The 26,094-nt window shown below is 42.4% G+C and overlaps 1 protein-coding gene across 9 annotated transcripts in view; it reads left to right on the top strand.

Moving 5' to 3' along the window:
* RMDN2 (regulator of microtubule dynamics 2) overlaps positions 1-19,991 on the top strand; it is a 73,154-nt gene extending 53,163 nt beyond the window's left edge. For 8 of the 9 annotated variants that reach the window (XM_045079223.1, XM_045079226.1, XM_045079220.1 and 5 more), the window contains 4 exons: positions 3,388-3,441; positions 4,147-4,227; positions 14,588-14,637; positions 15,952-19,991. In XM_045079223.1, the coding sequence (XP_044935158.1) occupies positions 3,388-3,441; positions 4,147-4,227; positions 14,588-14,637; positions 15,952-15,985 (219 nt within the window). In that variant the 3' untranslated portion in view covers positions 15,986-19,991. Of the gene's footprint in view, positions 1-3,387; positions 3,442-4,146; positions 4,228-7,809; positions 8,348-14,587; positions 14,638-15,951 lie in introns of those variants that run through there. The other variant, XM_045079225.1, reaches the window with a different exon arrangement.
* The last annotated feature ends 6,103 nt before the right edge of the window (positions 19,992-26,094 follow it).

Below are 26,094 nucleotides of genomic sequence, written 5' to 3'. Positions count from 1 at the left end.
CTCACCATTCAGTCATGACTTAAATTCTGTCTGAAAATGCATTTTGTGGTATTTGTTGAGGGAGTGAGAAGGCATAAGGAAAGCTTCTCCCTGTGTCGACTGCCACAGCAAAGGGTTCTGAGGAGCCCAAGGTGCTAAGTTCGAAGGCTGTGGGGGGAAGTAAGAACACTGTGGGGTAGAGGGGAAAGAACTTTGCTCCCATACCCAAGGGGAGTCCACAACCCTTGGTCCCAGCAGCAGGTTGGGGCTTTGGACCCCAGACTATAGAACTCCTGTTCCCAACTCTGTCCCCCCAAAGAGGGTTCACAGGGGTCAGGAATGTGTCCCCAGGCCATCCAGCTCAGTCCTGTAGAGATCTAGAGCACTGGCATTAGAATCAGACAGTTTGAGACCTAAGTCTTTTCCCGTCCATATGACCTAGCCATGTTTCTTTATTTCTCTTAATCTTAAATTCTTCATCTGTAAAGAAGGTATAATAATACCCACTTTATATGGTTTTTGTGATGATACATAAAATAGTTCATGTAAGTTTCTTAGCTCAGGATCTAGCACGTTAAGTTCTCTAACTGAAAGTAAATGTTAGCTGCTATTATTTTGCTCTTAGAACTGGTGAAGTCTGATCCTCCTCAGTGTCACAGCATCTCGGGAGGTGGTTGTAGACCAGGGCCATTATGAATAAAGCTTCTATGAACATTCATATGCAAGCTTTTAGCTAGAAATGTTTAAAGTTTCTTTGCTACATTACCTTAGCAAAAGGAATGGACTTGGGTCATAAGGGAAGTATTTTAAAAGCTTGATCAGTGTTTTTAAAGCTCTCAGAGCTCTTCCTGTACAGCCCATGGCATGGTTGAGAACCCAGTGCCTTGAGTATATGTAATAGGATAGCAGGTGTAGCAATGTTGGGGAATCGGTGGCCCTGGTCTCCTCTGCTGTTTGCAACATATGATCTCTGGATCCCCCCTTAGTGGTTTTACCACCTGCAGAGCCTTCATCTGTGTCCTGATATGATGGAGGGCAGCTGCCTGAGGTTATGAGATGTTCTTAAAACACCACTAGTTTATTCAGTAATGTTTATTAAGCACATAGCTGGTAACAGATACAGAAATGATCAACACAGCTCCTGCCTCCAGGGAACTTGTACAACCAAGACCAAGTTAACTACAATATTCTGTATTATTATTGAGTATTAGTATTATTGCATTATAGTATTATAGAGTATTTTGTTATTATATTACTGTATTATTATAGAGTATTATTATAGAGTGTTCTAAAAGCCTAGCTAGAAACTGCTGCCTAACTAGAACATTCTACTGAGCAACACTACCTTCCTTGTTATTAGGTATGCCCTTTGGTAAAAAGTCAGAATCTGCTCCATTTTAGGAAGTTCATGTTGTTTGTAACCTATGTTCCTTGGGCTGCTTCTTTTTTTTTAACCATGAGCACAAAAAGAGATGTTCTAATTTATAGTTAGTATGGTTAATTAAACATAAGTGCTAAGGTGTGTATGTGGAATTAAAATGCCAACATTAGAAAAAGAAGAAACTGCATATGCGCATATGTTGGAGCAAGTTCTCCAGGCAGGATTTGGACAGAGCCTGGCAACTGTTGGACATAGAAGAAGGTACAGTTGAGCAAAGTTTAAGTGAGGTCTTATTAGAGTGATCTAAGAAATGCACTTAGTAGACTCAAAGAGTAAGAGTTGAGATGAAAATAACTGGACAAGAGAGAAACAACAGAACCAGAATCCAACAGCTCTGTGGATGGTCCTGTGGGCTTTTCAAGGCTCTGACTAGGACTGCACTTGACAATGTCCTTCCATCTGGCGGCAGCCTTGCGGTCTCACTCGCAGGTTCTTGGCCAGATCCACACACTGTTCATCCATTTGGTCCTAAAGACTTACACCCAGTCTGGCTCCCCAGCCCAAAAGACTTTCTTTTCCTCCTCCTCCTAGGACCCTTGCCTTTTGGATTTTATAGAAAGTAAATGTCCTTTACCAAGGATGTAGCCTCCTCAGCACAGGAGTGCCTCGGTCTCAGATTCCTCTCCGTTAGCATCCATCTTTAAAGTGTATGTGTCCTTTTACTCAGCAATTCAACCTCTAGGAATCTCTCTTACAGACATAATTCCACATGTGCACAAGCGTACAGGAGCAGATGTGTTCATCGGTCGTTGTTAGCAAGAGTAAAAAAATGTCTAATAGAGGATTCTTAATTTAATTACAGCATATGTGTATTATGAAATACAGCTCTTAAGAAATAAATGAGGTAAATCTGTGTATGTTAACACAAAAATGTACCTGTGATATGTTGTGGAAGAAAAGTTTTGGACCAATACATAGAAATGGCCCTATATTAATTTTTTTTCAAAAGCGGATTTTTTTTTTTTAATTTGTGTGTACTTGTGAAAGGTCTGGTGGGATGCATGTCCAACTGCTGATAGTGGTTACCCCTGGGGAATGAGACTGGAATCGAAAATAAAATTAGAACAAAGTAATTTTCACATTTTAATTTTTTAAATGTCCATATTATTTGTATCTTGTAAAACAAGCATATCTTTGTAAATTTTTTTAATGTAACCTTCTTCTGTTGGGTTGTGTGTCTCTCTGGGTTGGGTTCCAAGGTCAGACTGGGGGCTTATATTTGCATGAGCCCTTGCAACTGCAGAAGGCGACCCTGACTGAAGATTGACTTAGGTTCTAAGAAGTGCTTTCTAGTGGCCATGCCAGATGCCTGAAGAAATTCTTATTCACAGAGCTGTAGAAAGGGAACCCGTGCATAAGAGTTTAATAGATGAAGAGTAAAGTGTTTCCATCATACCCACTTATTAAAATCTACACGTAGGTCTGCCACTTGGACTAGTTGTTTCACGGGTCAGTCTTTGCATTAAAAATACTTGATGTAAGGGTCTCCGGATAGGATTCAACTCAAGGGATGTGTTGAAGCCCTAAGAAATCAAATACTAATGCAGTAGAGGCTTGTCATTAGGATACCAGTCATCCTCTGCTTAGTTCCTAAATAGATTGTGAATTGTATAGGACTTGTCCTGGGAAAGTGTATCACCAATTGTTTTTGTTTTTGAAAGGAGAAAAAGAGAAAGGATAGGTTATACAAAAGAATCCCGAAACCTCAAAGTATCACATTGTTTCGTAAGCTTTAACGTAAGCTTGAACGTAATAATAACTTCATTTTAATGGATAATCTCAAAAGCTCTATTTCCACTCATAAGGTACTTGAACTGATAAAATGATTCTGACGTAACACAAACAACCTAAATTTTTAGGACAGTTTGGTTAGTACTTGATTTATTGAAATATATCCTCTTTACTGGTGGTGGTGGTTGTTTTAATATTATCCCATTATTCTCTTTTCTGTTTTCTCTTAAAATCAGGTTGAAGAACTACACCCTGGTTTTTCTAAGTCCAATTACTTGTTCTTGGCCAAGGTAAGGAAGAACACTATTTTGGGGTTTTTTGTTTGTTTGTTTGTTTGTTTTTAAATTTTATTTATTGAAACTCCTGGGTGGTTCAGATGGTTGAGCACCTGCGTTTGGGTCAGTTCATGATCTCCAGGTCCTGGGATTGAGCCCCACTTCAGGCTTCCAGTTCTGTGGGGAGCCTGCTTCTCCCCCTCCCTCTGCCTTTCCCCCTGCTTGTGCTCTCTCTCTCTCAAATGAATAAATAAAATATTTTTTTAATATTTTTTTTAAAGATTTTATTTATTTATTTGTCAGAGAGAGAGCGAGCGAGAGCGAGCATACGCAGAGTGGAAGGCAGAATCAGAGGGAGAAGCAGGCTCCCTGCGGAGCAAGGAGCCCGATGTGGGACTCGATCCCAGGACGCTGGGACCATGACCTGAGCCGAAGGCAGCTGCTTAACCAACTGAGCCACCCAGGCGTCCCTTTTTTAAATATTTTATTTATTTAATAAGGGAGAGAGAGAATCTCAAGCAGATCCTGCACTGAGAGCAGAGCCCTCCTTGGGGCTCAATCCCATGACCCCAAGGTCATGATTTGAGCCATAATCTAAAGTCAGATGCTTAACAGACTGAGCCACCCAAGCGCCCCAGGAAGACCACTCTTCTAAGATCACTTTGAGTCCATTACATAAAACTGTGCTTGCCTTTCATATGGACCGTTTATCATTTCTAGTGTTACATCGATCTTGAACAAACAGACAACGCTGTGAAGTTTTGTAATTTGGCAGTGTTGCTTCCTTGTGTTACCAAAGAGGTAAGTCCCAACAGTGACAATGAGGGCTGTTATTTTATTAGTCCTTTTCTGGCCTCAAATATGGCTTAGAAATGTCTGGATTTTTCTTCCATACTAACATGTAGTATGAAGTTTTAAAGTCTGCTGTAGTAGACCCCCAGTACCTTTAAGGGACACACAAATCATGGGCTAGTAGTTAAAATATCCTAATGCCTGTTAAGTGTTAGACAGCAGAGAATAGGCTAAGCCCACTGGGGGAAGGAAGGATAACAGCCTCATTCTGGGGAGCTGACGATGAAGCAGTGATAGGCAGCAGACAAGTAGGCTGGCTGCCCCCCTTGGAGCAAGAGGACTGTCCACGTGCCGGCCATCCTCAGTCCTCAGCTCACAGCAGGGGATGGCTATCCTCCAGCAGGAAGAAGATTAAAAGTAATGTATTACCATTTTCTCGGTCTTTGGACACCTACCATTAATGAAGAAGAAACTGTCGTATTACTTCTTGCCGTTTTGTTTACTGATTTAGAACGATCATATTCTTGCCCTTTTGTCTACTGATTTAGCATTCTGGATGTGCTCTGGTTTAAGAATTTCAGAGTTAACCGTCCCGTCTGTGTTCCTGTGAGCCATATATTGGTATTGTGGGAACGAAAGAAACTAAATGTTTTCCTTCTTCCTTCCATACCAGCAGACATCATCCTCTGAATCACAGCTAAAAGAAATGCCTCAAGGGGCGCCCAGGGGGCTCAGTTGGTTGAGCGTCCAACTCTTGATCTCAGCTCAGGTCTTGATCTCAGGGTCATGAGTTCAAGCCCCATGCTGGGCTCTGCACTGGGTATGGAGCCTACATTTTTAAAAAGGGGTGGCGTGGGGAAATAAATACCTCAGAAATAAGCAGCCCTCTCCTCCTCTGTTGGAGCCACACTGGCTTTGATGTTTGTTGTAATCTCAAATATAGACTTGCAAGGCATGCCCACAGTTCTCTATAGCCTAGAATATAGGTTAGATAGCCAAATAACGGTAGCTCAGGGTGAAAAGCCCGAAGAGCTAAGAGAAGTACAAATAATTGGTTATGGAAATAGTGAAGATGGAAATTATTTTCACTAGAAGAGATCAAGGAGCATCAGAGGTGGGTTTTGATGACGTGGAGGTGTGAGAGAAGCACATCGCAGGTCATGACCAAAGTCTCCGTGTGGAAAAGCGAAGATTTGTGTGCTTGGAGGGAAAGAGGTGTTCAGGACAGTCATGGGAAATACGGATGATGAGGAAGTAGAACAAGAACTTTCTGGAGCTTCAGGGTTCGGGGATGCCCGTGTCTGTAGACGGGGCTGGCCAGCCCTCTCTGGGCCTTCCCAGCAATCACCTGCTCCAGGTCTCGGGTGGCTCCTAGGTTCGGGATTTCCTTCAGGGTTGGCTCTCCTTCTCTCTCTGACCCCTCAGTGGGTTCTTTTGGTCAACACTGAGCACACAGCACAGGCTCAGTAGCAACACTTCCCCCCAGAAGACATTTTATGGAATTTTGGGGGCAGAAAACAGATTTTGTCCCTCTGGTTGCCTGCCCCATATTGGTTATGGGAACCCTACCAACTTGCCCATTTCTCCTGAATGACGTCACTTAGGTTATATGCAGTCATCTTAAACTGGGTGTCTATGCGTTCTTATTAGAGTTTGAGATTCGGGTACAGTGTGATAATGAAGTATGATGCCTGGTGTGACATGCAGCTGCTTGTGTGCACAGTTCAGCTCTCATGCAAGGGCCAAGTATCAGTGACCCCCGAGGTTTGGTCCTTGGTCCCTAAGACTCCCCTCTCCTCTCATCTTTCCTCCTCCCTCCCCACAAACCTGCTGTCCATGACTTCTAAATGCTATCTCCCTGCCAGCAGTCCACAAATTTGCATCTCTAGACCTCCCTTCTGAGCTCTCGACCTTTTCTGCTTCCCGTGGGACATCCCTACCTGCGTGTCTCGCAGATATCTCAAGCTCAGCTCGTCCTCAGACCTTTGGATCTGCTCTTCTCCGTCTTCCCAGCTACTAAATGGCACGTTCATTCATCAGTTGGGAATGCTGGAAGTCATCCTGGACACCTCAGCCCCCAACCCAGACACCCACCCAGTCCCCAAGTTCTCAGACTCCCTCTTCTGAAACATGCCATGAGCCACGCAACAGCCCCTTCGCTCTGCTGCCCCCACTCCAAGCAGGAAAGCACCCCAGTTCACTTGAACTGTGGCGGGGGAGCATCCCACGGCCGCACAACTTTCTTCCTCCCTCCAGGTCGTTCTTAACTCTCCTTAGCAGCCAAGGTAGCAGATTAAGCAAACGTCAATCTGGCACCAGGAAGGGACCTTCCCTGCGTGGAAGTCCTAAATGGGTAACACAGCCTTCAGGGCTCTGGCGTATGTTCCCTGCTCTCTTCACTCTGCACCACGCTCTCCCCTGCCTCACACCCCACACCGTGTTACTGCCTCTTCCCGAAACACTCCCACTCAGGCCCTCACTCCCTTCACCACCTTTATTCCTACTCACCTTCCAGCCTCACCACAAATGTCCTTTCTTTAGGAAAGACTTCCTTGACGCTCCCAGGCAAGAAAGCACCTCGTGCTTTTCCTTCATATCATTTACAGAGCTACGGTAATGGGTGTGATTGTTCCAAGAGAGTCTCAGCCAGATGTGTTTCGTTCGCCCCCGTGTTCCTAGTGCCAGGTGCCAGGCCTGGCATGTGACAAGCACTCAGGAGTCTGGGCAGGAAGAATCAGAAGACTAGTAGCGCGCAAACAAAAATACTAATGCTAGGGCGCCTGGGTGGCTCAGTGGGTTACGCCGCTGCCTTCGGCTCAGGTCATGATCTCAGAGTCCTGGGATCGAGCCCCGCATCAGGCTCTCTGCTCAGCAGGGAGCCTGCTTCCTCCTCTCTCTCTGCCTGCCTCTCTGCTTACTTGTGATCTCTCTGTCAAATAAATACATAAAATCTTTTAAAAAAATACTAATGCTAGCAAGTGGGACTGAATATGAATGTAACTGAGAGAGCTGGGCACTGTGGAAATACTTGGGTAATAAGCAAAACAGCGTTAGTAAATATTTCCCATGTTACTTTTTTATTTTTCCCAGTGATGTTTCTGTTTGCATTTTCTAGGAGGTTTGGTCTTTTGGGTTTTTTTTTCAAGGAGTTAAATGTACTGTGAGGAATGTCTCCGTTTCTTTTTCAATTAGCAAGTAGGCTGAGGAGAGTTGTCTGTAGTACCCCTGATCTCGGCAAGGTTTTCCTGACTGAAGTGCACCCCAGTAGTGATTCTGCTGACCAGTCTGTTCATTTGCAAAACGTCCAGCAGAGCCACGAATTACAGTGAAGGCCACCGGCCCCTGGCACGTTCTCCCTCACGTGACCTTGCGTGACCTGGGCACTGCTTTCTCGGGGTGCTTGTCACCTCTTCCCGGCGATGAGCATCTTCCGTCCCCTCCAGGGGGCTGCCCCTCATCACACAGCACTCGGTATCCGGACTGTCAGCCCTCGGGCTCTAGGGCCCAGATTCATGCACGTGAGCGACCTTGTATTCCCAGAACTTGAAACTACAGTATTTTATTATTCATGTGGACTTTTCTTGACCCCAGGAAGGTAATCTCAGGTCCTGAGAAACATTCCGTTTTTAAAATAAAAGGGATTCCTGTGTCTGAGGCGGCGTGACAATGCTGGATGAATGAAGTCGTGACCTCCCCAGCAGCCTGGGAGTTCTCTGCCTGGAAGAAGGGTCAAGTTACCGTCCTGGGCTGTGCTGCGAGCGCTCAGGGCACGAAGCAGGATGTGGTGTTGTGTGTCACGACGAGGGAAGCGCTGATCTGGGAAGGAAACAGACTGTTCTTCAACGGCTGTGCTATTTTGAAGTGGAATTAATTGCTCTTCTAAGACAAACTCTTAAAGGACAGTAAATAAAATACACGAGGAACAACTCCAGGAAGAAGAGGACGCTGGGAGTGCTCCAAGTAAACACTAGTGTGTCCCGGCTACCAAGTTCTTGGAAATTACCTGTTGTTTAAAATCCTGGGCTGTATCTCCATGCTGTTATACAGATTAAGAATCATCCCTCTTACTAGTCACCACTCTTAGCAATAAAATCCTAATCCTGCTTTAATTTTCTGTCTTAATTAAGACCTCATGTTTGATTTTTTAATTATTATTATTTGTTATTATGATAGTCACCAGACAGTACATCATTAGTTTTTGATGCAGGGTTCCGAGAGTCATTGTTTACGTATAACACCCAGTGCTCCATGCAACCCGTGCCCTCCTTAATACCCATCACCGGGCCAATTTTAATTAGGAAATTGGTTTCTCAGATAAGTTTATAAAATCACAATCAGTCTACAGATGTTCACCCTGCCTTCCTGTTAAGGGAACACGACAGCTCCGAGGAATGAGTGGGTCACTTACTGAAACCCAGCAATGCTGTCCAGGGTCTCATTTGTTAGAAATTCTGATTTGCCCTATTTCTTTCTGGTTTGGACTTATTTCTTATAGATTAACTCATCTTTGTCATCCAGGCCTAGAGAATTGATTCTTCCTGGTTCATTTTAAAAGAACTTAATAAGGCCACTCGCGGATGGACAGACTGTTCCAATTCTCTACACAGACATTTTCATGAGCTGCAGATGGGAGGGTGCTACCCCTCATTTCTACTCTCACAGCTCTTGTATTGATCGGCATTCTGAAATACTCTATCTGTTAAGTCTTCTTGATATATAATAGCGTTGGTTGCATTTTTAAAGTTGATCTTAAAAACACCTTCAAGAAGTTTCTTAAACCTCCCTCTAATAATTTTCTTAAAATAACTGATGACAGAGCATCAGTTTGAAATCAGTCATTCTTAAGCTGTAGCCAGTCTAGTCAAGTTGATGTTTGACGATCATTGCCAAATGCCAGGAGCATAACAATGTAAGTATAAGAGTAAGTATAAGAATAAGAATAAGTAAGAGAGAGACTTCCTTGTGCAAAGTTTTTGGTAGAGAGTATTGATATACTTTCCCATAAGTGCTGCTTCTTGTGGCACTTGTAATCTCTTCCTGGTATGTGAGTTCTTTGTGAAATGTCTTCTGTCCCTTTCAGGGAGGTCTAAGCTCATCACACTGCACTTGACATTGGCAATGTCAGCCCTTGGGCTCTAGGGCCCAGATTCTTGTATGTCAACAACGTTATATGCCCGGAATTTAAAACTACAGTGTTTTGAGGAGAGGAAGTGTGCTGTCTCAGCAGAAATGCCTCATAGTTTGAATCTGGGGAGGCAAAAAATAATCTGAACTCAAAACCATAAGCCGAGTCCTCAGAAGATGCCATGTGCACAGATATGGCCCATATATATCGAGTGCCTGAAATGTAATGAAGACCTCAGAATTCATCAAATCGCCTTGCAGTTGACCTGCTACAAAGAGAAGAACTTCAGTATGGGAGAGTATCACACCCTGTGAGTGTGGCCAGCGCGGCGAAGACTTTCACTGGAGGTTATCACTGAAGGATCAGCACAGAATCCACATGTGGACAGATGAACTGATGAGTGATGTAGGCAGACTGTTAGCAGCCTCACCTCTCCCCCTTAGGAGCAGGGAGTTCACACTGGAGCAGAGCTCTTTGAATATAATGTGAATGGGGAAATAGCCACAGCTCTCCTGACTGGTCTGTGGTGCTGGAGAGAATCCCTACAAATGTAACGAATGTGGCAACCTCTTTAGCCACAGAACTAACTTTTGTTTCTATGAGAGAATTCACACCAGAGAACCCTTTGTAATTGGTGTGGAAATGCCACCAGTAACAACTTATCCTTCAAACAGCATGAGTGAGTTCGCACCACAGAGAAACTCTATGAATGCCATCTCCATGGTAAAGCCCTTAGTCCATGCTCTAACCTCAGCCATCATGAGAACACACGCTGGAAAGAAACCCCCATACCTGTAACGGATGTAGACGCTTCAGCATTAACCTTTCCATAAGAGTCCCCACAGGGGAGACACCCTACAGCCTTCAGCCAAAGCTCAAGCCTTGGAAGACACAGAACACTGAAGACACAGAACACAGAAATCAAGAAGGAAAATAGCAAATCTTTACCAGGAGGCGGAAGCCATTTGAGAAATACCAGATAACTCATGTTCGAGAAGCAATTCAGTGAAATAAACAGGAGAAACCCTTTCCTTACAGAGTAACATTCAAGGACACATGAGGATTCTCACTGTATTGAACACCCTCAGTATCACAAATGAAGGGAAGTCTTTAGTGATCACGCATACCTTAGCCTTCAAGTTCTTACAGTGGGGAGTCCCTCAGGCTTCAAGTCCAAGTAGAAGTGCCTTTATCTGCAGCTTCTATAAGAAAACTCAGACTGGAGAACAAAACTATCAAGAACGCTTTAGAACACAATTCAACATATAATTTAGACTTTTGGCAAATGTTATGGCACTTTAAATAATGCAGTGTAAAAATGTAGAACCAAAACGTGTTCTTGGACATGTAGAAGGCAGAATCTGGTAACGTGCAATAGGCTATAAAATAATCCCTCCTCAGCAGATTAATAAAAGTTGATGATAAAAAATCTGATACATTGGCATTTGTCTTCAAAAAATCATGAAACGTTCTGAGTAATCAGGCCATTTTCCCTTTGTTACCTCAGTGTGGAAAGCTGACCAATTTGACATTTGTTCAATCAGAAAACAACTTTTAATGTAACTGAAAAATGGGGAACACAAAATAATGTGTTCTAAGGATTATATTAGTGTCGAAATATGTATGTACATGACAAAGGTGAATGGAAACATGGACCATAAACGCACACGATGTGGTTCACATGTCTTGGTTGGTACTGATGTGGGTGGCCCTACTTGATAAGACACTAAAAACAAATGCTTGGAATTGAGAAATATGCCGAAAAGCATTGAATCAAATGTACAATGTGGCTGAAATGTTGAGTACTAGAGGGAGGGAAGAGATGAGAACCCTGTGTACCTTTTTCTTAAAGGAGGGGGAACCCATTACAGGGTCTTAAGCAACAAGTAACCCAGTGAGATCCCGGGGAGTCCACACCATGCCATGTGGAGATTGACTTGGCTCAGAGGGGAGCAGAACTAGAAGAAGGGGTACCATTTAGGGAATTCCTACAGTAAAGCAGGCATGAGCCGGTGACCCGGACTAAGGCAGTGGCAGTGAGGAGTGAGAAGAGAGCACAGGTGTAACGGATTTGGGGGCGGCGGTCTCTGCAAGACTCAGACTCTGAATTTCCAGGAGATAAAGGACTCAAGAATGAGATCTCAGTTTCTGCCTTTAGAAACTGACCAGCATAGATGGCGGTACCTTGAAGGATCTAGGGAACGTTGGAGAACCAGATTTGGTAGAGAAGGTGACTTCGGTTATGGACCTTTTGAGTTTGTGTCTGTGAGGTTCTCCAGTCCATCAGATGATTGATATTTGTCATATAACGGATCTCTGAAGCTCCAGGATGGCAGAGATCACCCAGTTAAGTGAGAGTATTTGAAAGCCAACATGTCAAGGATCAACTCTGAGAAACACCAACATAAGAGAAGGGGAGGTGGAAAAGGAAGCTGCAAGTGAGATGGAAAGAAGTGGCCACAGGGGCCTCAGAAGCCAAAGGATGGTGGAAGTGGTCACCTCTGTCGGACACTCTGGAGAAGTCAGGACTGGAATGAGCTGAATTTAATGATGTGTGTTACTGGCGATCTTCACCCAGACTATTTCCATGGAACAGTAGGAGCAGAGACAGTGCCGAGCGCCAGAGGTGAGGAAATGCAGTCAGTACATGGAGGCGCTCTTCCAATAATGTGATAGGGAAGAGAGGGGGATGGTCAGGCAGTGGTTAGGGTGGTGCTGGAGTTGAGAAATCATGTATTTTTGGATGGGAACTAGGGGAGCATATTTAAATGATGAGAAGGGGCCAGCAAAGAAGGCAGGGGTCGAGAAAGACTGGGGAGAGAGGAGATAATTGATAGAATAAGGTCCTGAGGAAGCCAGAGAGAGCACATCACGGTCCTCTTTTTTTTTTTTTTTGGTCATGGACTCAGTAGAAAACTCGATGGGTTTGTAGACTTGTCAGTTGGTGGAGAGCCAGGGCAGGCACCACAGAGGGAGAATGGGTTTTGCGCTCTCGCTCATAGAGTAGCTGGACGTAGAACCTAATGTGGGTAGAAAATAAGTCAAAGCACCAGGAAGCTGACAGAGAACAATAAGGAAATAATAAACTGTAGCAGTTGAAAAATTGGTGTTATTGAGAGTAATCGGATAAAGGGCCCAATAAGATAGGCAGTTGTATTCAGAGAGCAGGCTGCGTGTGTCCGGGGTAGAGCGGTTCTAGGTCATGACACAGCCCAGGGTGTGCTCACGGGGGTGGTGCGGGAGGATATTGGTGATGAGGGGACCAGGTCCTGGGGCTCTGGGATCCACGGGCCATGGGGACAAGGATGTTTCCAACAGTGGTGGCAGACAGTGTGGAGAGTGATCCCGATCCCGAAGTCATATAAAAATAAACGTAAAGGGAGAGTGACCAGGAGTTTAACAACTATAAGAGATGGTAGAGGGGAACCCTCCTCCCTCATTGGCTCCCCCCCCCCGCCAGTAATACCCCTCACCCTCTCCCCTTCCCCCCAGAATATATTCTCTCAGCAAATGCATTACGGGTGATGCAAAAGTGACTTCAAAACAAGTCCCCTAACAGGCGTGCTAGGGAGCTCTGCAGAAGCGCCCGAGAAAAGGGGGGGAAGTGGGAGGTTGAGTCCAGGAGGAGAATTCACAGGCGAGCGGCATCAGGGGGGCACCAACAAGGGTCAGGGTGTAAAGGGCCTATATTTTGGATGATAACAAAGGGAAGCGTGATTGGAGGTGGTGGTTTTAGGTGGCTTTTGGGACCAAAAAGCCCTACCAGTGTCCTCTGTACATAAAAACATAAATAAAGAGAATATTTGAATGGAAGCCCTGGGCAAGAGTGAAACGGAGGGATGGTGTGTGTGTGTGTGTGTGTGTGTGTGTGTGTGAGCGGGCGGGTGCCCACATTCGCCGCCAGTTGAATTGGGGTGGAAGTTGGAGGATCTCTTCTTTGTGGGGCATGAGTGTAAATATTGCTGCTCTGTGACCTTCATTTTAAATCTTTCATTGTGGTTTGTGCATTTTCATTTCTTTAGGCATCTAATTGAAATAATTCTCTCATTCATGTCATTATTCTGTAAGAAATGGATTCCTAGGAATTGATCAATGGGAAGTGTTACTGTATGTTCTAGCATCAGACCCCTAATAGCAGGCATCCATTCAGGACTCCTAGGGGCCAAGCACTCAGCTAGCCAGAGGGTTACAGAGATCAACAGGGATTACAGCTTGTTTTTTATAAGTTCTTTTAAATAATACATTCATACACTAATCTGTTAATCATATTTTCTCACAAGCTTCAACAAATATTGATTTGGTAGAAGTAGACATCCTGTTGATCAGACACTACATTATGATTAAAACTATTGAAGAACTTCGGGGTTTTTTTGTTGTTGTTTTTTTTTTAATGCTAACAGCTACTTCCAAATATTACTTTGTTTATTTTTCCTCATCTGTTCATTTTAATTTGTTACATCCCTTAAATTTTTTCCATTAGGTGCTCAATAAATGTTTGGGGTTTTTTGTTTTTTTTCAAGATTTTATTCATTTGAGAGAGAGAGAACAGGAGCAGAGGGAGGGGCAGTGGAGAAACAGACTCCTTGCTGAGCGTGGAGTCCGACTGGGGGCTTGATCCCAGGATCCTAGATCATGACCCAAGCCTAACCAACTGAGCCACCCAGGCGTCCCTCAATAAATGTTTGTTAAATGCAAAAATGTAGAGGCGTACCTGCCATCTGAATGTATCACTTCTCTTTCTAATCTCCATACCCGTTTTAAAGAAATAGCAACACATGTGCAGTACTAGAAAACATATTACATGGTTTTTCATCTTACATATAAACTACTTGTTAAAGTCAATAATGAGAGGCGTATTTGCTAGCCTGGATCTTGCAGTGGAACCTCAGATTTCTTCAAATCCTGCTGCTAGGGCTGGGACTTCTTCCACATGGTACAGCTGAAAAAGAAAACAGTGTTAACCATTAACACGCTAGTGAGAGCAAGTGTGTCCGCTTACACAGAAGGCTCTCTTTTTCCCTGCGTTCCCACTACTCCAGACCTGGCGGGGGGAACCCTGGAACTAGCTCTCCACATGACACATCTTCTCAGAGATCTGAATACTACCTGGATCTGAGAAATCTGTAATTTCCTTATAATGGTCCTTCAGAAAGTACCGCCTCACTCCACCCAAGTTTGCTTTGAAACCCAGGGTAGCAGCATCACTGTGTGAAATTTCATTGTGTACTTGTATTTTCTTTATAGGATACAGATGCGCAGAGAGAAGTGAAAAAAATAACCAGTTCCTTGAAGAGGTAAATAAAAGAACTTACTCTTCAACAAATCAGATGTTGTCTACTAAAATTTAAACTCATCCAAGTTGCGTTTTTTTATTATCCTTTTTTTTTCTTTTTTGATGTAAGGGTATTGTGCTCAGATCTGAAGGTAAAACCACATTTCTGCAGAATGCATTCCAATAGTCGCACTACAAAACTAATCATGTTATTTGGAGAAATCAAGTTCCCATAAATGTCAGTACAAAATTTAAACATGTATGATTCATATTTTTCCTATCAATAAACTATAGTCTTCAGAATATTACTTTAAATAAAATACTTACATCAATTCAACAAATTGAACTCTAGTAAGTGTTTTATTGCTGCTTCAATGGAGACTTTACAAAACAAAATTTCATTAATGTAGATAATAAATGGGAAAAATGGGCAAAGGTCATGAACAAGTTGTTGACAGAAGAGGAAAAACAGGAGAGCAAATACATGGTAACTAGTAATCAGAAATGTGAATAAAATTACAGTAAGATACTGTTTGCTCATCAAATTAGCAAGGATTTTTTTCTTTCAAGAGATGCTCAGTGCTGGTCATGATGCCAGGAGTTGGAACATTCTCAACCACAGCTGGAGGAAGGGTATTTTGACACCAGCATTTGGTAAAATGTATCCTGAGCCTTAAAAATGTAGTAACTCCTAAGCTTTGTAATGTCATTTCAGGGGACTAGTGCTAAAGAGGGAAAGTACAATTATTTATCCACAAATGTTTATAACAGCATTCTTTACTACAGCAGAACACTACGTCCAACAATAAAAAAGCAGTTAACTGTATTAGAATCTAACCATGTAAGAATATAACTACAACAGGTTATTACTTTGACATTGAAAAAATTACCAGAACTGTGAAATGCACAAAGCATCTTAAGGACAACTTACAAGGCAGTGTACCTATTTGTATATGTATACGTAGTGTATACCTGTCATCTCATATACACATATACATGGCGTCTCGGCTGTATGAAAATGTGTGCAGAAGAGCATCAGTTGGAAAGACACGAATCTGGTAGCAGTTCCTATTTCTGTGGAGTTGTGTTTCTTTTTTTCCTGTATTTTCAATTTTTTAATAAACTACAAGGGTTTGTTTTTTTTTTTCATTGAACTTAGCGATCTATAAAGATTCCTCACTACACCTGAACCAGCCTCATCCTGGAAATCAGGTCAGAAGTTGAATTTCCTGCTTGCTATCCCAAAGACACGCATACATTTGTACACTCAAAACTTCGAGCCCTGACCTACCGATGCCATTTAATCAAACTGAGCCAAATCCTCCCTCTTTTACAGTGACCCATCGAGATACCCAGATCGGTTCGACTGATTCTTGCCCAAACTCTGACACCCGGTCTCACATTGACACTGCTGGCTGGAAGGGACAGGAGTCTCAGTAGGTCCCTGCACAGAGCCCTGGTGTCCACAGGCTAGGATGCCTCTGGCTCTCTAAACAGCTCCAGGAATGTGCCAGTTGAGGCGGTGATTGCCACTAGCAACAAATGACAGAATCAACCACGTTGTGGGAGCAGCTCATCCCAGCAGAGAGCAGTGCAGAGACTTCTGCTAGGAATTATGAGGGACATCTAAGCGATCTCCGTGTGTTTTAACAAAATTCCTGTTGAGTCCCTGGAGTCAATATGCCTTCAGGGGACAAATTGATGTCCCTTGGTTAAGTGATCCTGTTTCTGGATAAGGACCCCATTGCGAATATAACACTTCTAAAAGTTACTTGAACCTTTAAAGCATTCAGAATTGTTGACACACTTAACAATTTCTTCAGTAGGATGTTAGCAGAGGAAACCTCCCCCTCGTCATGTTTTATACTGGATCCCCTTCATGCCGTCTGGGTCACGACGGAACAGTCTCCACGTTCAGTCTGCCCCCGTGAAAAGTGGAGTCTTTTTCTCAGCGGGCAGCACTGTTTTACTTCTGCAGTGAACTTCGCATAAAGGGAGTCATGTGAACTGGCTGTCGCTTTCTTTCTATGGTTACTTCACTCCACTTGTGCTGCTGACCTGGGAGAAGACAGAATCGCTCCAGAGCCCTTTCGGAATGATTTCTCCCCGGGGGTCCCTAAGGCCAAGCTAGTGACGCGTCGGCCACCACAAGGAAAACACGCAGACTCCTAAACTCCATGCAATTTGCAAAGTTATCTTTCTTACTGAATAATGAATGATCTTTGCTGGAACATGAAAAACTCCATTGTGCCTAATGGTTGTCAAAAAGCTGCTCATTTGATAATATTTGTATGATTTAGAATGATAAGTAGTGTTAACAGCTGCATGTGACCATGGAGACAGTCTTCTAGACCAACCTCATTTTCCCTTCTCATTTAGATCAGAGTCTAAGCTCTGATGCATAAATCACATGGAAGGGGTCAGGGAGCTGGGGACTGGCTGAGACAGGACTGGGTTCCAGCTCTCGGAATCTTGTGCTTTCTGTGGTCTTCTCTGAGCCCAGGACTTTTTACATTTAACTGATTGGAGGCCAGCCTGTCAGTGGTAGATTAGGGAGCGGCTCTGGAAATGGTAACACTGCAGGGTATTAACCCGTGGTTCTGCCTAGTTCAAGTGCTTTCCCTACCACAGTGGCCCAATGAGAAGGAACATTTGGTATTACCCTATTTACAGACGGGGCAGCTAAAGCAGGAGGCATTAAATACCATACGGAGCACAGGATGAGATTTGAACTTGGGCAGTCTGCTCCAGTCCGTGCTATAGTCGGAACCACTGTGCAATCCTGCCAGCAAATGGGGGTCAAGGGGATGTGGGGGTAAAAGACAGAAGGTAGAAGGAAAAAAGGAGAAAAAAAAGGACAGGAAAGGAAGAAAGGGTTTAGTAAGAAAGGAGTGGGAGAGAGAGATGGTAAGGAAAGAGAACAAAGGTGAAAAAATCTTTCTTTGTAGTTTTTGGATATTGATACCCATTTTCTGGTTTCCTATGTTTCCAGCAACCTGTTGTGTATCTTCCCTTCTATTAAGTCTGTTTTCACATTCGCCGCCTTCTCCTTTCCCAAGAGAAGGAAGGAGGGAAAAAGGAGGTGGTGAAACCTGCTTTCAGTGACTCGTTCACCTCGATCTGTGTCGTGGGAGAGCCTCAGTGGAGACCTTACGACCTGTTGTTGGGCAGTTAACAACAATATTTCATTTCCCAATTAAAGACAAGTCACATTTTAGAACCAAATATTGTTCATATCTTGCTGTTTCGTGACTTCTGTAGCTCCCAAACCAGGATGTTGCTCTGGGTGCCCGAAGTCACATCCTAAGCTTTTTAAAAATAACTTTATTGGGGTGTAATTGGCATTCCACAATGCACATATTTCAGGTGGATAACTTGATGTGTTTTGATCGATCCATCTCTCTCTATATATATCCCTGAAACCATCACCACAAGATAACAGACATTTGCATCACCCCAAAAGTTTCTTCACACCCGCTTGCAACCCCCCAATTCTCCCTGCACCTCCCATCCCCAAACAACCACCGACCTGCCTTCTGACACGACAGATTGTATTTTCTAGACTTTTGTATAATTAAGATTGTACATTAATTGTGTTTTCTCTTTTCTTGTCTGATTTCTTTCAACAAAATTATTTTGAGATTTGTTCATCTCATCATGTGCACTAAAAGTTCATTCCTTTTTATTACCGGGGGATTTTTATTGCATGGATATACCACAGTTGCTTCTCCCCATTCATCTGTTGAACATTTGGGGAGTTTCCAGTATTTGATTATTACAAACGAATCTATGAATAGTCATATAAATTTTTTAAGTGGACATATGCTTTCATTTCTCTTTGATAAATACATAGGAGTAGAATGGCTGAATCATGTGATAGATCTCTGTTTAGCATTTAAAAAAATGGTCAGACTGTTTTCCAAAGTGGTTATCCCTTTTTATAGTCCCACCAGCAATGAATCAGAGTTCCACTTCCACCACCTTATTAACAACTAGGTATCGTCATTCTCCATAATTTTAACTACTGTTCTGTGTGCAGCGATTAGGATTTAATTGGGTCTATTTGGGGTTTTAGTTTGCATTTCCCTAATAGCAAATTACACTGAGCATTTTTTCATGTGCTTATTTGCCATTCATGTATCTTTGGTGAAATATCTATTCAAATTTTTTGTCCATTATTTTAATTGAGATACTTGTTTTCTTTTTTATTGAATTTTGAGAATTCTTTATATATTAAGTATGATAGAAGTTCTTTATTAGATAGATAATTTGTCACTGTTTTCTGTATGTCTGTGGCTTGTCTTTTAATTTCCTTAACACTGTCTTTGACAAAAGTTTTTCATTTTGATGAATCAATTTATACTTTAATGTATGTTGTTTTCGGTGGTATATGTAAATATCTTTGCTTAATATGAGGTCATAAAAATTTTCTCCTATATTTTCTTCTAAAAAGCTTATATTTGAGGTTTTACATTTAAATCTGTGATCCATTCTGGGTTAACTCTTGTATACAGTGTGAGGTACGGATTGAAACTCATTCATTGTGTATGTGGATACAGAATTGTTCTAGCACCATCTGTTGAAAAGACTGTTGTTCTCCCACCAAGTTGCCTTTGCACCTTTGTCAAAAATCCATTTTCCACACATGTACGTACTTTCCATTTTGTTCCATTGATCTATTCTATTGAGTATTAATGCCAACACCACACTGTTGACTACTGTAGTTTTATATTCCCTTGAAATCAGATATTATTATTCCTCCAGCTTTGTTTCTTCTCAAACTTGTTTTGGCTATTCTAGCTTCTTTGCATTTCCATCGAAATTTTAGAATCAGTTGTTTAATTTCTTTAAAAAAAAAAAAAGTAAGATTTTGATGGGCATTTTGTTGTTCAATTTGTCTGCTCAACTCAGGGAGATTGTGGGGCTCCTTTCAGGCTCGCCCTCTGTTCATGGTCTCCTGGAAGCTCTCTCAAAGCAATAACCCTGGGCAGATGCAGGGCTTATCCTGTCTGTTACAGTCTCTCAGGGGTTACTGTCCTTTCTTTCCTACTCCAGGAAAACCATAGATTCATACATTTTGTCCATAGTTTGGATTTTGAAGAAGAGAAATTGTAACTTCAGGAACACTTGTCACTCTGGAACACTTTCCAGTCCTCCAAGCCATTCTATTGTACAGCAAACTTAAGCATATTAAATTGTTTCTTAAAACAAATTTCTATAATATTCAAATGTATCCATTCTATAATATAAAACAAGTTGAGCAATTGTACTATGAAATTAATTATTTAATTAGACTTTGGTTTCTAACTCAGATAATTTGTTTTTAAACAGCATTTTTACACTTTGGCAAATAAAGTTTGCATGTGAAGAATTAAATTATACCTTTCTTCCTCCTTCAGTACTTGAGATTTACACAACCCTACTAATTTAAATTTGGGAAACTTGACTGGGAAAAGAATCTGCTGAAAATTACAAGTAGAAACATCATTTAGAATTATTAATGTCACTCAGCTGTGCTGTTCATGGACCCCTCAGTGGGCAACCACTTCCTGTCAGGTAGACTAGTCACACCATGCTGTGTATGGAATCATCTGGAACCCAACATTGGTTGTCCTAATTTTTTAAAAGGTCCCAGTCAGGAGTGTCTGGGTGGCTTAATTGGTTAAGTGTCCAACTTTTGGTTTCGGCTCAGGTGGTGACCTCAGGGTCCTAGAGTTGAGCCCCACACTGCAAACATCTCTATCCCCAGTCTAGGCCTGGCTCAAGTGACAGAAGCTCCTTCATAAATCCTTCCTGATCCACATTTCTAGATGTGCTCTCTCCTTCCTCAAAATAGCAAGGCACTTCTTGTGTCCTTTGTCAGCCTGACCAGCCATCAGATCTTCAGCAAGGGGAGGACAAGGACCATCTATTAGTCACTTTTCTATTACCTATGTGGCTGTCTGCTCTCAATTAACACGTGTTCAACTAACCCAAACAACTCAAGAAACACAAAAGCACTTCACAGCTCCTAGGGTTCCTAAAAGAGGAGATTAAGGGTCACTTCTACCCTCGGGAGATGAGGTGACAGGGAGCAAGCAGAAGGAAGGAGGGGAGAGCAGGGCAGGAAATGGATCCACCCTGTAGCTCAAGGGCTAGGCCAGAGGCAGTAAGCAAGCTCAAGGCAATGCCAAGACCAGTCCTTGACTTCAAATTCCTAGAACTCTCTTATTCCCCTAAAAACAACACAGACACGGGGACATTCCTTTTCTTTTCTTTTCCTTTTTTTTTTTTTTAACTATAGCCTGCATTGAATGGAATGTGGACTGTATTCTAGACTTAATCATGGTGGCATTTCTAAGACCCAGTTGCTATTTTTTTTCTTTTTGAAATTTTAATTCATATTCCATTTCCAGGCTTCAGTTTGCAGTCTCTTGGTTTAGTAATAAAGTGACTCCTGCCATACCCCAGTGTGGAACTTAACATGGTTTAGAATGGTAGTGACAGAGGACTGTTCCTAACAGCCACCTGGTGAGAGCAAGTGCGGCTCTCGGAGGACACTTAGCCCTTGGTGCTTCCTGCTAACAGATTGGTAAATTTTTGAATGAGGTGATTTTTATTGCTTTCAGAACCAGTCCCATAGCATGTACATCTACTGATACGACATATACTATGTTTATAACATTGTAAAAGTTGTCTCGGGAATGTGAAAAAAAACAAAAAAAAAAAACGCTCCTTTGTATTCATATCAAACTTTCACTTTTTCAAAGTGTTAGCACCAGATGTAACATTTCGTTGCAAGCCTTTTACTTGCTGAGGTTGGCAAGGACATGGTGCCATCTTAACTTGACCATGAGGAAACCGGAACGAGGTTAGATTTTCTGGAAGTCACATACCTAGCTAATGAGACAGTGGACACCGGACCCTGGGGCCCTGACTCCCAGCCCTGGTGTATGCAGTAAGGGAGGAAATCATATTCAGATCCATACAATCAGCTTTAAACCATTTTAGATTTAATGTACTTAGGAACTCTTTTTCCTTTGTTTATATTTACCTAAAAACTGCCTGTGGCCGTCTATCTTTTCTCAACACAAAGAATTCTTGAAATTCATGTAATTGTTAACTTAGCCAACCACACAAGTATCTCCCACAGTGGGAGAAATGGTTCATTGGAAAGGAAAACAGTAATTAAGATGGGCTTTGGATAGGGAGTTCAGTGTCCATAGAATATAAATTCATAGGAATGTCCTGGAAAGGTGCCTTACTCTACTCAGGGAACAATTTCTGTATATCTGGTGGCGGTAATTTCTCTAAAAGATGCTGCTCACAGTCATACTTTGTTTATATTTTAATTTTGATGTAATTATGTGAATCATCACTGTTCCATAACCATAATTTACATTTCAGAACATACTTAGTGGAGATTATGATCTATCTCGAAGTCACAACTCCCTCCTCCCCAAATCTAGACTGTTCCAATGTGGCTCACTGAGTTGGCCGAGAAGCTTGGGGATGAGGGGAAGTTTATTTAGATTTTCCCAAACTTAGGTGATTTTCACCTAAGTGAAAAACCCCCTGGTTTCTTTTCAAAGAGGATAACTTGCTGGGGGCACCCAAGCAAAAGCTGTCCATCACCTCCTGACCTCCCACCTTGTCTCGAACTGGAAATGCTCTCAGAGCAGGGACCACCTTCGGGATGCACAGGGCCCAGGAGGAATGCTTTTCCAAACCACAGTTAGCTAGACCCCAAATTAAGTGTCTTGTTCAAGAGAGGAGCCAGTGAACTGAGTTGGGTCTCAAAAGAAACATCCAACCAAGCACACCACACCATGGCTGCCAGGCTAGACTCAGCCGCCATCTTTGTACAGCACTAGGGCAGATGTGGGGCTGAGTTGCTCTCTGTCCGTCATCCCCCAGGCCTTTCTCAGAAGCGAGTGATATCTCTCACTGGTTCACCTGTCCTGAAAGTCCATTTATCAGAAGGGCCTCCTCCTTCTCTTCTTACTTCTTGTAAACGTTACATACAACCAAATGCATTCATGTGAAGCGTACAGGGTGATGAGTCAGGACAAATGTATACATCAAGTTAAACCCTACCACAATCGAGATATAAATATGTGCATCACTCCAGAAGGTTCCCTTGTGTCCCTCTAGCCCGCACCCCAGCCTCAGGCAACCATAAATCTGCTTTCTGTTACTATAGGTTGTTTTTGAGAACATCACATAAATGGAATCATTCCTTCTCCAAGCACATTTTTGAGATTCATCTGTGTTTTCGGGTGTATCAATAAATAGTTCATTCCATTTTGTTGCTGTGTAATACTCATAATTTGAATGTCATAAATCATTTGTCAATGCACCTATCTGGGGTTGTTTGCAGTTTGGGGTTATTATGAATAAAGCTGATGTGAACATTCATTCACTAGTCTTTCAAGGACATGTTTTTATTTGGAAGGAGGAGGCAAAACCTAGGCATGGAATTGTCACATGGTAAGCCTATGTTTGCTTTACAAGAAACCGCCATGTTGCTTTTCCGATGGCAGCGCCCTACTGCATTCCCCTCAGAAATGAATGAGAGTTCCCATTGTTCCACATCCTCACCAGCACTCAGCACGGTCAGCCTGTCTTCAGTTTTAGCCATTCTAATGACGCATGATGACATTGCATTGTGCTTTTAATTTGCACTTCACTGACTGATGACTGAGCATCTCTTCATGGGCTCGTTGTCTATCTTCTTCCTTGACTCAGTTGCTCTGACTAGCAGATGGCACTAAACTCAAAAATCCTACAGCCAAAAACATCCTTCTCACTTTTGGGTAGCTTGTCATTTTTTCCTTCTTGCCTTAACACTGGCAGCACATAAGGAGGCTGACAGGAGCTCTGATTTGCCCCCTGCCCCAGGATGAGGTCATCAGAACAGACCTTCAGATGAGCAGGTAGATGGATCCTGTGACATTGGAACAATGCTAGGAGAAGGAAGAGAAATGCTAGGTCCTCCTTCCCCGCTTTGCTCCGCTGTACTTACAGACACCCCACTGACAGAATCCCAACAACCAGTCATGAGTTTTCTGACATCTTATAACACAGTCCGTGTTATTTTGTTATTCAATTGTGGGGTTTCTTTAAGATTTTATTTATTTATTTGAAAGTAAAAGCAGGAGAGATCACAGAGAGAGGAGAAACAGACTCACTGCTGAGTGGAGAGCCTGATGCAGGGCTCGATCCCAGGACCCGGCTCAGGCCATGAGCTGAACGCAGACGCTTAACCTACTGAGCCACCCAGTTGCTCCACAATTCTGTACTTCTTTGAATTGTTATTCACTCCATATGCACATGTATTCACTCCTTAAATAGATTAAAAGGTACTCCCTCTTATCCTGCTTCTGTGTTCCCGTGGTACTCAATGAGTGCTTTTTAAAAGGTTGAATTAAATTTGCCATTTCAACATATATGTTTCTTTTATACACACACACACACACACATATAAACATATATGTGTATGTATATATTTAGAGAGAAAGGAAAAGAGAAAGAGAGAAAAAAGAAGGGAGAGAGGAAGCGAGAGAGAGATATGGAGGGGAGGCGGGAGGCCGAGATTGAATTGATCTAGATTATAGTCACTCCATGTGGACTCAAGCTTTTCATCTCCAGGACTTTACAAAATTCCTCCCCCAGCTCCCTACTCTTGTTGACAATGTAGAACAAACCACAGTTAGCCTGGGAATTATCTTTATGGAATAAATCAGCATATTGCTTTGAGTTTTTGTACTGCATGTATTAATTTTAAAAAGAACACATGTCTTGGTTCAGAAAAAAAATTTGCCGAAAACCAGACATCCCATAAAAAGTATTTGTTGTTTGAGATGTTTATCCCTCTAGCCATCTTTTCCTTTTTCTATGACTACAAAGAATACTTGTGTTTCTTTACTTGTCAGAATCACTCAAGACTTCCGGCAGTGGCCCCGACAGGAAGTCCCACTGTGCTGAAGCCATGAGTCATTAAGAAGTCTGGTTCCCTCCCATCCTTTGAGTGGTCTGCACATAGGTGTGTCACTACCTTGCCTCTGCCAGAAAGAGCATCTTTCAACGAGGACACACTCTTTGTCCAAGGTGTGCTTCAGAGAGGCAGGACCCAGGCCACACAGGGCCCCCTCCATCCTTCCTCTGTCATATTATGATGCCTCCACACTTGGGGGTGTGACCGGGGAAACCCAGCATGTTGCTGCTTCCCTGAAACCATCCGATGTAGAGGAAGACATTCAGAGGGGCAAAGAAATCAGACTTTTTCAGAGATGAACTAAGACCTTCTAATGATCGATGCTTAGTTAGCCAATCTTCCATCAACTGATAAGATAAACAACATCCATTACGATAAAACCAAAAAGCTTTCAAGATCTTTAAGTGTCTTCTGCATTTGAAAAAAAACAAAAAGTTAAATTTTATGTGGTAAATGTTAATATTTTAATATAGTAATTTTATTACGATCTTACAAGCCCATTGTCTCCAAGCTTCTTTGATTACATGCCTGAGGCGATCAGTTTTTCAAAGCTGGCATCCCCAACATCTTTACATTCATTTATTTATAAATTACAAATATTAAAACTCTATTAACATATTTATGATAAAACACACACACATATAGAACTTTTCAAAGTATAGGATTGCCTCCTTGCTTGATTAAAAAAGAAATTCTTTAAAAAAAAAAGACTTTCTCAAAATGATAAAAAGATATGTATCTGAGTCTATCATGCTACAACACAGAATTTAGAAACCTTTGTACTGAAGGCAGGGACAAGACAAGAATGATGTTATCAGTATTATCACTTAATATTGTTCTGGAGGCACTGGCACTAGTTTTTTTTAAAGATTTTATTTACTGGGGCTCCTGAGTGGCTCAGTCGGTTAAGCGTCTGCTGTTGGCTCAAGTTATGATCTCAGGGTCATGCTCCCTGCTCAGCGGGGAGCTGGCTCTTCCCTCTGCCCCTCCCTCCCCCAGTTCATGTGCTCGTGCTCTCTCTCTCTCTCTTTCACTTGCTCTTTCTCAAATAAATAAGTAAAATATTTTTTAAAAAAATATTTTAATTAATTTATTTAGAGAAGCTGAGCACGGGAGAGGCAGAGGGAGGAGGAGAGAGAATCTCAGGCAGACTCCTGGCTGAGTGCAAAGCCCTGCGGGGCTCGATCTCACCACCCCCAACATCATGACCTGAGTGGAAATTAAGAGTCAGACGCTTCACCGACTGAACCATCTGGTACTAGCCCTGGTACTAGCTCTGATTTAAAAAGACAAATAAATTCCAGAGTCCATTTGGAAGTACTATATTAACAGAATATAATAAATATTGTTATTTATGTAGGTAAATCAACCTGTATGCACAAAAAACCTGAGAGAAGTAGCTAAAAACCTATTTTCAAATATAAGAGAGTTTACTAAGACAGTGCAGTGTGTGGAGATCAACAGCCATCCCCGGTACGAACAGTCGGTCGGAGAGGTAATGGA

Source organism: Mustela putorius, unplaced genomic scaffold (assembly GCF_011764305.1).
Source record: "Mustela putorius furo isolate JIRA1106 unplaced genomic scaffold, ASM1176430v1.1 tig00000281_pilon_pilon_pilon, whole genome shotgun sequence".
In the NCBI taxonomy this organism is placed as follows: domain Eukaryota; kingdom Metazoa; phylum Chordata; class Mammalia; order Carnivora; family Mustelidae; genus Mustela; species Mustela putorius.
The sequence above is the reverse complement of the archived record's forward strand: the minus strand, read 5'-3'. Positions and strand labels throughout refer to the sequence as shown.